The sequence below is a fragment of the Carassius gibelio genome, chromosome B19, assembly GCF_023724105.1.
Source record: "Carassius gibelio isolate Cgi1373 ecotype wild population from Czech Republic chromosome B19, carGib1.2-hapl.c, whole genome shotgun sequence".
NCBI lineage: Eukaryota > Metazoa > Chordata > Actinopteri > Cypriniformes > Cyprinidae > Carassius > Carassius gibelio.
In genome coordinates this window covers 36,718,141-36,730,733 of record NC_068414.1, presented here as the reverse complement: position 1 = coordinate 36,730,733, position 12,593 = coordinate 36,718,141, and the positions used below count along the sequence as shown (strand labels likewise).

At 40.9% G+C, this 12,593-nt stretch overlaps 1 protein-coding gene across 1 annotated transcript; it reads left to right on the top strand.

Annotated features, from left to right (window-relative positions):
- The first annotated feature begins 331 nt into the window (after nt 1-331).
- LOC127978624 (tumor necrosis factor receptor superfamily member 11B-like) lies at nt 332-4,401 on the top strand. The gene is made up of 4 exons (XM_052583418.1): nt 332-417; nt 896-1,277; nt 2,950-3,129; nt 3,280-4,401. The coding sequence occupies exons 1-4, from the start codon at nt 415-417 to the stop codon at nt 3,576-3,578; spliced, it is 864 nt and encodes a 287-aa protein (XP_052439378.1). The 5' UTR covers nt 332-414; the 3' UTR covers nt 3,579-4,401.
- The last annotated feature ends 8,192 nt before the right edge of the window (nt 4,402-12,593 follow it).

Genomic DNA, 12,593 nt, shown 5'->3' with positions numbered 1-12,593 from the left:
AAAAACATTGTTACGCAATAAAGATTCAGATAATATCAATACCATCATATCATGAGATGCAACGGTCCAAACTGAAATGAGTTGTGTTTAGGTTGTGTTTTCTCCCTTTATTATCATTATTAGTGTTGTGTGTGATGAATGGTGTGTTGTAGTTGGTGTTTTGCTGACGCATTGTTATGCTGTCTCCAGCTGAGTTGTTCACAGTGTGTTGAAAGGGTCTCTTTCAAAGAGAAATTCTTTTTTTTGTTTTTTTGAGTCAGGTGAATTAGTCACTGCTCTATATTTAATATGATGAGTATCTGTGAGTATAACTGTTGTGGTTAAGTGATGAGTGATTGATCCGTGGGCGTGTCTTGAACATATAAACCGCGCGCATCCCTGAGCATCAATGAACACCCGACAGCAGCGCGCGCTATGGTGAGTGACCCGATTAAACATTCACTATTCTATCTTTACATCTCAACATCATATCATTTAGTTATCTGTGTCATTGTTCTTCTATATGTGTCTCTGGAACACAGAAGCAGTCATCAGTAGCACAGGTGTATTTGTAGCAATAGACAATAATAGATTGTATGGGTCAAAATATCATTTTTTCTTTTATCCCAAAAATATCATTTTTTCTTTTATCCCCAAAATCATTAGGATATTAAGCAGATACCATGTGCCATGTTCCACCGTGAATAATATATGCATGTCTAAGAACTTACTTTGAACAACTTTAAAGATGATTTTCATAACATATATGTATTATTATTTTTTTTTTTATTTTTTTTTTGCTCCCTCAGATTCCAGATTTTCATATAGTTGTATCTCAGATAGCTCACTCTTATGACTGGGTTGGGTCTCCAGGGTCACATATATAACGCACGCTTCTGCTCTTTCGTTTCTCTAGTTTCTTCTCACAGCGTTGGTTCTTCCGGTCCTCTGTGGAGCCGGTTTGGCGTCGGAAGGTTACTTTTACCGGCGCACGGATCCGGTCACCGGAGAGCAGCTGCTGTGTGACAGGTGTCCTCCAGGAACGCGCATGCGCGCGCACTGCACGTCCTCACGTCAGACGGAGTGCGTGGCCTGTGGAGCGGGTCTGTTCACGGAGTTCTGGAACTACATCCCGTACTGTCTGCGATGCGACGCGTGCTCCGATCACCAGCGGGTCGTTCGGCCGTGTAACGGAACCGTGAACACGGTGTGCGAGTGTGAGGCGGGCTTCTTCTGGGACCAGCACTTCTGCAGGACACACAGCGAGTGTAAACCGGGCCACGGAGTCCAAGCTCCAGGTGACCAGCCGATACTGATTAACACATGACACACAGTCAAACCAACCATTCTCCAACTTCTGATCTGTGTTTAGTGGCGGGCGCAGGACACTGTAGTTCATTCATGTACGTGAGGAGGGCGAAATAAACCAAACATTTATGACCCTGGAGCACAAAACCAGTCAGAAGGGTTCATTTTTCAAAATTGAGATTCATGTATCATCTGAAGCTGAATAGATCATCTCTCCATTGATGTCTGGTTTGTTAGGAGGACAATATTTAAAATTCTGGAATCTGAGGGAGCAAAAAAATCTAAATATTGAGAAAATCATCTTTAAAGTTGTTCAGATGAAGTTCTTAGTAATGAATATTACTAATCAAACATTAGGTTTTGATATATTTATGTTAGAACATTCACAAAATATCTTCATGGAACATGATCTTTACTAAATATCCTAATGATTTTTGGCATGAAAGAGAAATACAAATATACCCCAGAGACTAAAGACTGGTTTTGTGCTGCAGGGACATACAGTATATTATACCCAAACATTCTTCATACAGCGGACAACCAGAAAAAAAATAAAATAAAAAATGTATATCAAAAATGATTCGGACACTTTTAGGTGAGCGTGTGTATCTTAAGTGTTTTTTCTTTAATTGCTAATGTGATCTTTTCCCACCACAGACTGAATAAACGAAGCACTGACTGCTCATTAGTTGAGCTACACTGGTTTCATCGAACTGTGTATTTAACATCTATTCAAGAATTCATTACAGACCTTTCTGTCAAAGTTATCTGAATTTGATCTGATTACCATCTTCTAAACTTTGATCATGTGAGAAATCTTGAAGGTGTCTGACTAAATTTGGGTTTGACTATTTATTTAATGTTGGAAATGTAATAGGTTACAGAGTACAAGTTACCATATAAAATATGTAATAAGGCGCATATTTCAGTTACTTTATTTAAGTAATGTACATGATTACATTTGGTTACTTTTTTATTACTTTTCCCCCAAAATTACTCAAAACTGTTAATCATTTTCAAATATTTAAAGCAGGCAGTACTGCATAAGACATATATGGTACTGTTTGCATAGTTATGACAGGAAACACTGCCATCTAACAATTCCTTGGAAAAGAACAGTTAATCTTAAGAAAATAAAGCATGCGCTTAAACCCAAATAGTTAATGAAACAGTTACTAAGCATGTGTCCTTTTCTGTGTCCTAAACTCCTGAAACATTGGTGTCTCATATTTTCAAGCAGTCAATGCAATTACTGAAAGAAAGAAATTAAAACTATATGTGTGAAAATTTTCAGTTGTAATCGTTAGCATTTTCATAAGTAACTGTAATTTAATGACACATTTTTTCAGCGTTATACAGATGTATTAAGTAACTGTAGTTTGTTCACAGTTGTTAGGCAACAGCACAACAGCCGAGACTCACAGCGGTTCTGCATCGGCATCATGTTGCTTGTCAACCGTTAAATTGATCTGAAGGATGACTCTACGTGATCTGTTATGTTTGCTTTCATTTAAAGCTCAGTGTGTTTTGTCACACTGCCTGTATTTTGTTGGGTGTGGTTCGGAAACAGACGCACTGTCTGCGCTGCTCTTGTACAAACAGTGATTCATGTGAAAGTGGATCGCAGCAACTGATGTGTAATGTGTGATGATGTCTCTGCAGGTACCCCACACAGAGACACGGTGTGTGAGCCCTGCGCAGACGGATACTATGCCAACATCATGCAGACACATGCAACATGCGTTACTCACAGCGCTTGCAAAGCAGATGAACAGCTGGTGCTGCAGGGTTCCAGGTGGCACGATAACGTGTGTGCAACCTGTGACCATCTCACACAGAAAGGTACAGGAACACACACACACATTCACAATTACACAGCACACACAACCACCCAGATCACCAGAGCTGCTGCCTTCTTGACTTGATATCACAATGCTGAGAACTGTGAAATGTAAAAGCAAGAAATAAACTTAGAAGGGTGTTTTCTTCCAGATTGGGTGGATTTATTCAAGTCGGTTCTGTCCGGTCTGCACGTTCAGTACGGGACTTCCACTGAGCGTCTGCAGAAGTTAGTGAACCGCCGTCTGCGCAAGAAGAGGTTCGGCAAGCATGCAGCGCTGCATCCGACGCAGCATCTCCAGCACTGGAGCAAAGAGACATCACAGGAGGAGCCGCTAAACCTGCCGTCCATCCTGGAGGAGTCACACCTGAATCTGCTAGCAGACCGGATCGCACGCAAGATCCGCCGATCCCAGCAACACTGCAGCAAAACTCCACCGCAAGCTTTATAACAGATGAAGCCTGTTCACACTGCACTGAAAAACACCCTGCACTGATTTGAGTTTGACACTGTCTCACCTGTTTTAGAAAATCAGATTTTGTCGTGACCGTTAGCTGCTTTGACATCTGGATCAGTTTAACACTCCAGTAAAGGATATTAGATGTGTGACACTCAGATTGTACACGGGCACTTTACAGTCTGTCCTGTCAATAAATTTAACATGCTTTGTTGCATTAGACTCCTCTGTTTTAAAGTATTGCAGATTATTTTTTGTAATGGTTTTGCATTGAAAGTTTGTTCTTTATTTTTTTATTCTCTGGAGATAGTTACCAGACAACAAAACGGCTCATTAAACACACTGAAAAGAGCGGATGTGAAATATATCTTGTCTCTAGGGTTTTCCTTTGAATTACCTGAAATGCATCTACTGTCGTTTTTTTGGCAAGATAATAGTAACTTCGTGCAGTTTTGTATTGCATTTACTTATTCAGATTTCACCGACAAGAATTCACTTGCACAACTGTGGAAACAAACATGAAGTTTCAAGTAAGAAAGGAGTTCATCAAGACACAAATATTGGGTTGACAAAGTCTGATCAGATCATTTATAACTCAAGTTATTGTTAACTAAAACTTTTTTTTTTTTTACTTTTTTGAAAATTCAAATAAAATAAAATAAAAATTAATGAAAAACATTAACTGGTAGCTAAAATAAATGAAGTGAAGTTGAAGTACTAAAAGTCTCTTGTGCCTCTTTGGATTGATTTCTGGTTTTGACCCCTGCTTGTTGGATTCTGATTTGGATTACCCAATAAATACCACAATGCATTTGGATCTCTCGTCTCCTGTGTTTCCCTGGGTTCCGATCGTTCCGTCCCTCGTTGTCAGAGGACCTGTGAGCGCTTCGGTGGCTCAACAGGGCTAACAGATTTCCTCTTACACTTACCACGTTCAATAACTGTTTCACTTAAACCAACACAATAGTATAACATAAATCTACAACCTTTCCAACAGAAATCACTGCAACTACACACAGGCCATAATGTCTTCTGCCCGTAAACAAATCAAAATAAAACTGGCGAAGACATTTCCTGTGTCCAATCTGACACTTAAATAAAAACAAAAGATGCTTCTGAACAAATATGAATGATTAACTCAATTTTTTTGGTTATACATAGTAGATTTCGATTGGAACCAACCATTTAGCACATCCATTCTATTATTGTCTCTCCTCTCATCTTTTTTTCCCCAGATATTTCTCAGGATAAACCAATCACATCAGACTCATCTATATTGGAGGCAAATAACTCAAATACCACTCAAAATAACTCCATCCACTCAAACAGGAGTCAATCAAACTTGATAGGAGAAACCCACATTTTGATTCAAGTACATATCAACCAACCCTTAGAGTTATCTATCAGTCTATCATTGAGATCGTCAAGAACACCAAATTCCTTGTTGTTCACCTAGCGGAGATCCTTACCTGGTCTCTCAACACTAACAATACAGCAAAGAAAGCACAGCAGCGTCTGAACTTCCTACAAAACCTGAGGAAAGCACATCTCCCACAGAGGGACTATTGAGAGCAGAGAGCATTTCATAAACGTTTCACCCTCCACAGGGTGGTCCTGGAGGAACGCTGTCTCATTACACCTTAAGGTAAGGTAAGGTAAGGTAATTTATTTATAAAGCACAATTAAAAACAACAGGTAGTTGACCAATGTGCTGTACAATTTGAAAACATACAAAAGCAAATGTGCAAAACATTTACACAATACTATACAAATTTCTAGCTACTCTCATAAAACAAACAATAAACTTACTCAGCTATCTGATTTAGACAGGAAAGCCAGAGAAAAAAAGATGAGTTTTTAAGAAAGATTTACAGTTTTTTTTCAATCGCTAACAGGCGCTTAACCATACTTCAGATACTTTTTCTAAACTCTTAACACAGACTCACACCTACAAAACACAATTGGCCAAATGGATAATTTTCTTCTCAAAAATACATTTTGTTAAATATATACTAAATCTTCATTTCAAAATAGAACACATCTTTCTCTGCACACACCAACTTTACCAAAACACTGGAAATCTGACTCAAAATTAAATTATTCTGTCAAAGAATAACACTTGTTTTCACCTCACAAGGTACATGCAGTCAATCAAAGGACACCAGGTTTCAAAATACTGGCTATTGTTGACATTACAAAAACTGCATAGACTTTTCAGTCTCAGTTTTACAGGTATTTGCATGCAAAACATGCAATTCACTGTTTTACACTAAATTTCTTGGTTAGGAACTGTATGTCCAAATGTACAGTAATGTTCACATTAAAAAGCATTCTAGTAAAGCATTCTTGTCCTTTACTGTTTACTGCAGGAGGTACAGTAGAAATACGGTATGATAGAACAGAAAAGGTTTGACAGTATTGCTTACAGTGAACAAAATATCCATGAAACACATAAGAGCATTCTGAACAAAAAACAACAACAAAAAGCCCAGATAAAAAGGGGGGGGGGGATAAAAACAATCTCTCACTGCTCCTGCTCCTCTCACTGCTCCTCTCACTGCATCTCTCACTGCTCCTATCACTGCTCCTGCTTCTCTCACTGCTCCTGCTCCTCTCACTGCTCCTCTCACTGCTCCTGCTTCTCTCACTGTTCCTCTCACTGCTCCTGCTCCTCTCACTGCTCCTGCTCCTATCACTGCTCCTGCTCCTCTCACTGCTCCTCTCACTTATCCTCTCACTGCTCCTCTCACTGCTCCTGCTCCTCTCACTGCTCATGCTCCTCTCACTGCTCCTGCTCCTCTCGCTGCTCCTCTCACTGCTCCTCTCACTGATCATGCTCATGCTCCTCTCACTGATCATGCTCCTCTCACTGCTCCTCTCACTGCTCCTGCTCCTCTCACTGCTCATGCTCCTCTCACTGGTCCTCTCACTGTTCCTGCTCCTCTCACTGCTCCTGCTCCTCTCGCTGCTCCTGCTCCTGCTCCTCTCACTGCTCCTCTCACTGCTCATGCTCCTCTCACTGCTCCTCTCACTGCTCATGCTGCTCTCACAGCTCATGCTCCTCTCACTGCTCCTCTCACTGCTCCTGCTCCTCTCACTGCTCCTGCTCCTCTCGCTGCTCCTGCTCCTCTCACTGCTCCTCTCACTGCTCCTGCTCCTCTCACTGCTCCTCTCACTGCTCCTGCTCCTCTCACTGCTCCTGCTCCTCTCACTGCTCCTCTCACTGCTCCTGCTCCTCTCACTGCTCATGCTCCTCTCACTGCTCCTCTCACTGCTCCTGCTCCTCTCACTGCTCCTGCTCCTCTCGCTGCTCCTGCTCCTCTCACTGCTCCTCTCACAGCTCATGCTCCTCTCACTGCTCCTCTCACTGCTCCTGCTCCTCTCACTGCTCATGCTCCTCTCACTGCTCCTGCTCCTCTCACTGCTCCTGCTCCTCTCACTGCTCATGCTCCTCTCACTGCTCCTCTCACTGCTCATGCTGCTCTCACAGCTCATGCTCCTCTCACTGCTCCTCTCACTGCTCCTGCTCCTCTCACTGCTCCTGCTCCTCTCGCTGCTCCTGCTCCTCTCACTGCTCCTCTCACTGCTCATGCTCCTCTCACTGCTCCTCTCACTGCTCCTGCTCCTCTCACTGCTCCTGCTCCTCTCACTGCTCCTCTCACTGCTCCTGCTCCTCTCACTGCTCCTGCTCCTCTCGCTGCTCCTGCTCCTCTCACTGCTCCTCTCACTGCTCATGCTCCTCTCACTGCTCCTCTCACTGCTCATGCTCCTCTCACTGCTCCTGCTCCTCTCACTGCTCATGCTCCTCTCACTGCTCCTGCTCCTCTCACTGCTCCTGCTCCTCTCACTGCTCATGCTCCTCTCACTGCTCCTGCTCCTCTCGCTGCTCCTGCTCCTCTCACTGCTCCTGCTCCTCTCACTGCTCCTGCTCCTCTCACTGCTCCTCTCACTGCTCATGCTCCTCTCACTGCTCCTCTCACTGCTCATGCTGCTCTCACAGCTCATGCTCCTCTCACTGCTCCTCTCACTGCTCCTCTCACTGCTCATGCTGCTCTCACAGCTCATGCTCCTCTCACTGCTCCTCTCACTGCTCCTCTCACTGCTCATGCTGCTCTCACAGCTCATGCTCCTCTCACTGCTCCTCTCACTGCTCCTCTCACTGCTCCTGCTCCTCTCACTGCTCATCTCACTGCTCCTCTCACTGCTCCTGCTCCTCTCACTGCTCCTGCTCCTCTCACTGCTCCTCTCACTGCTCCTCTCACTGCTCATGCTGCTCTCACAGCTCATGCTCCTCTCACTGCTCCTCTCACTGCTCCTCTCACTGCTCATGCTGCTCTCACAGCTCATGCTCCTCTCACTGCTCCTCTCACTGCTCCTCTCACTGCTCATGCTGCTCTCACTGCTCCTGCTCCTCTCACTGCTCCTGCTCCTCTCACTGCTCATCTCACTGCTCCTCTCACTGCTCATGCTGCTCTCACTGCTCCTGCTCCTCTCACAGCTCCTGCTTCTCTCACTGCTCCTGCTCCTCTCACTGGGCCCCTTGCTCTTACTCTTCCTCGTTCCATACATTACAATTCTGTTTCTGTTTCCAAAAATATCACTCTTCAAAGTCCTCCTTTTATTGTATAAGTGTCAATGTAATAGAAAAAAAATAAGCCCTGCCATTGAATCTGAGCCAGATTGGAATCAGTTGTGGTTGGCCCAATTTACACAACATAAAGCAGCTAAGATATATTGTTTTTGAACTGATATCAATGCAGAAGCAGAGGTTTTTATACTGTATCTAAGGTTTGGAACATTGTTTTTGCTATTGTGGGATGTTGTGTGTTAACATTTGTAAATACTACAAAAACCATCCTTAATTTTGTTGGGAGGTATAGCTTGTCTGTTCAGAAAATGTAAGCATTGTGGAAATGTGTTCAATGACTCCATATTGTGTGAAAACGACATGAAATGTGTGAATGGTATGGCCACAATAGACAGATGCTGTGCTAATTGTGTTTAGAGTTTTGAAAATGTGACAACTGCTTGGACAAATGCTTGTTAGCGACTGAAAAAAACTGTAAAAGACACCACTGTGGAGGCAGTTCTAATATGCGAAGGCAGACTATTCCTGAGTTTCGGTGCCAACACAGGAAAAAGAACGATCACCCCAAAGTTTGCATCTAGACCTTGGGACAATTTAAATTTTCTGGTGAGAGGACCTAAGTGATCTTGATGGAGAGTATATCTGCAATAGATTTGATAGATAAGGTTGTGCCAGACCATTTAGAGATTTAAAAACAAACAACTAAATCTTAAAATCAATTCTATAGCGGATAGGCAACCAATGTAAAGAAAATAAAATCGGAGTGATATGGCTCCACTTTCGAGATCCTGTCAGTAATCTAGCTGCGGCATTTTGAACAATTTGCAAACGTCTCAAAGTCGACTGATTAATTCCTGCATACAAAGCATTACAATAGTCTAAATGTGAGGTCACAAAAACGTGCATTACTCTCTCTAGATCCTCAACAAAAATGACTTGACTTTTGACAGGGTTCTTAATTGAAAGAAGCTTGATCGCACAACAGCGTTTACTTGTTTGTCAAATTTTAGGGAGTTATCAAAAATTACCCCCAAGTTTTTCACCATGGATTTACAATAAATAGATAAAGAACCTAAATCAACCCAGGGTGACTCAGATACATTAGAGGGTGCAAACACAACAATCTCAGTTTTACCTTCATTTAGATGCAGAAAATTAGCAGCCAGCCAAGTTTTCAAATCATTCAGACATGTTAAAAGATGCCCTAATGAATGATTATCTTCCTTTTTTACAGGCATATATATCTGTGTATCATCTGCGTAGCGTTTTTGAAAAATAGCACCAATTGGAAGCATATATAATGAAAACAAAATGGGTCCCAACATGGACCCTTGAGGTATTTTTCACATTTAAGACTTTAAGACACTAACTGTACAGAGCTGAAATGACAATAAAGCTACTCTGACTCTGACTCTGACAGACAGACAGACAGAGACAGGCAGCTGAGATGATGTGAGATCAGTTCTGTATTCAAATATTGTGCCTCCCGTGTCCTCACATGCAAACTGCACTTCTACTCTCCTTTCATGTAAATGCGTCTCTTTTGCATGTGGTTGTGATAAAGGTGTAGCTTTAATGTTTTGTCTTGAATTCCTGATCAGGAAGCGTCTGTGTAAATTCTTTATGGCACGTGAAGTGTTTATGTAATAGTATTATCTGTTAGTGACGTGTTGAAGCAGGTATGATGATTCTTCCACATTGCATAGCGTGGAAACCTCCTGCTAGTATAAACTCAAAAAAAGAAGCGCTAGAAGAGAAAGGAACAGAAACCAGTCCTTCTGCTTTTCTAAATCAGCTAGAGACACATTAAAAGGTCATGTGTAATCCTGAAAGCATCTCTTCATATTCACTCTTAGAAATCAGTGCTCTTTTCTGAGAATAATGATTTCACGAAGGACCTTTAACTTTTTTTTCCTCATTATTCTGAGTTTATATCTCAAAATTCTGACTCTTTCTTCTGAACATTCTGAGTTTATATCAGAGGCAGAGCCAGACATCTTAGGGTTTAGCTTAAATCTCATTTGTCTGGGGACATTTTTTACCCATTTATGTCAGCTATTTAATTTTTTTAAATCGAATTGTTCTCAGTCTTCATCATTCTGAAATCATAACATTGAAGGTAATGCATTACAAATAACACAAGTTATGTAATGAGATAAATTTTTCAAGTAACTTAAATCGCATTACTTTTTAATTTGCAAGAAAATATATGTGTTACTTTTTCAAGTAAGTAACGGCATTGAATTGTAGTAACATGCCACATTACTAGTCATAAAAGTTACTAGTTACTGTCACTTTTTATCAATTTAATGCACACTTGAGCAATAAAACTGTTGATTTCTTTATTTAATATTATTGTTTTAAATGATACTTGTCCTAAACATTTGAATGGTAGTATATCAATGGTAGTGTCATTTTTTTAAATAAAAAAATATATAATGCCATTGGGGTTATATATATATATATATATATATATATATATATATATATATATATATATATATATATATATATATATATATATATACAGTCATGGTCAAAAGTTTTGAGAATTACATAAATATTGGAAATTGGAAAAGTTGCTGCTTAGGTTTTTATAATAGCAATTTGCATATACTCCAGAATGTTATGAAGAGTGATCAGATAAATTGCATAGTCCTTCTTTGCCATGAAAATTAACTTAATCCCCAAAAAACCTTTCCACTGCATTTCATTGCTATCATTAAAGGACCTGCTGAGATCATTTCAGTAATCGTCTTATTAACTCAGGTGAGAATGTTGACGAGCACAAGGCTGGAGATCATTTTGACCGGGCTGATTGGGTTAGAATGGCAGACTTGTTAAAAGGAGGGTGATGCTTGAAATCATTGTTCTTCCATTGTTAACCATGGTGACCTGCAAAGAAACGCATGCAGCCATCACTGCGTTGCATAAAAATGGCTTCACAGGAAAGAATATTGTGGCTACTAAGATTGCACCTAAATCAACAATTTATAGGATCATCAAGAACTTCAAGGAAAGAGGTTCAATTCTTGTAAAGAAGGCTTCAGGGTGTCCAAGAAAGTCCAGCAAGCAGCAGGATCATCTCCTAAAGAGGACTGGAGTGCCACCAGTGCAGAGCTTGCTCAGGAATGGCAGCAGGCAGGTGTGAGCGCATCCGCACACACAGTGAGGCCAAGACTTTTGGAAGATGGCCTGGTGTCAAGAAGGGCAGCAAAGAAGCCACTTCTCTCCAAAAAAAACATGAGGGACAGATTGATCTTCTGCAGAAAGTATAGTGAATGGACTGCTGAGGACTAGGGCAAAGTCATATTCTCCGATGAAGCCCCTTTCCGATTGTTTGGGGCATCTGGAAAAAGGCTAGATTATGAAAGAATGGGTTGCTATCAGTCCGGATTTGGCCCAGAAGTTCATAGAGAGCATGCCCAGTCGAATTGCAGAGGTCCTGAAAAAGAAGGGCCAACACTGCAAATACTGACTCTTTGCATAAATGTAATGTAATTGTGTCACGAATATTCCATGAAGACAATGATGAAAATTAAACAAGGTTTATTAAATAAATCCACAGAACGCCAAACTGCGAGACAGCTGTGTATTACACAGACAATACCAGACAAACGAAAGATCACACAGCAGCAACTTAAATGCAAGACAAATAAGGGTCATAACGATGAACACCGGAGTAAATTAAATGAATTACCATGACAACTAAAGAATGGCGGGAAAACTGAACAAAAAGACATGTGACGGATGAAAACCAATGACAAATCCATGAAAACACAACTAAGTCCATGATGAAACTAAATAGAACCGTGACAAATTGTCAATAAAAGCCTTTGAAACGAACGAAGTGCTTGTAATGATATTTCAGTACATCACAGAAACAACTGAAACAAAGATCTAAAAGCAGATCTAAAAGCAGCAAACTTTTTGAAAACTAATATTTATGTAATTCTCAAAACTTTTGGCCACGACTGTGTGTGTGTATATATATATATATAAGAAGTCAGCGTTGCTATTTACTGACAAACAAACACTGGACAATCTCAAATATGCGCTATTTGTCCCAATCCTAATCTCAGACTTTTGTCGATCTCTCGTTCTCACTGCACATCAAACCTGAATGTTTGGGCAAAAAGTTAGTTTTGAGGTTAGTTGTGAAACTGAGATAACACTGTCATTTTATCGGATTCTTTACAAAGCGCTGTCTGGAATCGAGCACAGTGACGGGAATGAAACACAAACCCAGTTCCAGACAGTCATTGTGTTGATCTGATCATCTGATGCGGCAGAGTCAGCTTCCTTCAGCCTCAGGCTCATTCATTTTCACATTTACTATAAAACAGCTGTACATTTGCTAAAAATAGATTTTATTAAAAACAAGTAAGCCCAGCCTGGTTGAGAAAAAGTAATGCAATGCA

What these genes read in the sequence shown, in the direction of transcription:
- LOC127978624 (XM_052583418.1), top strand. An exon ending in CCACGGAGTCCAAGCTCCAG is followed by an intron (nt 1,278 to 2,949) that starts GTGACCAGCCGA and finishes ATGTCTCTGCAG; the next exon opens with GTACCCCACACAGAGACACG. An exon ending in TGACCATCTCACACAGAAAG is followed by an intron (nt 3,130 to 3,279) that starts GTACAGGAACAC and finishes GTTTTCTTCCAG; the next exon opens with ATTGGGTGGATTTATTCAAG.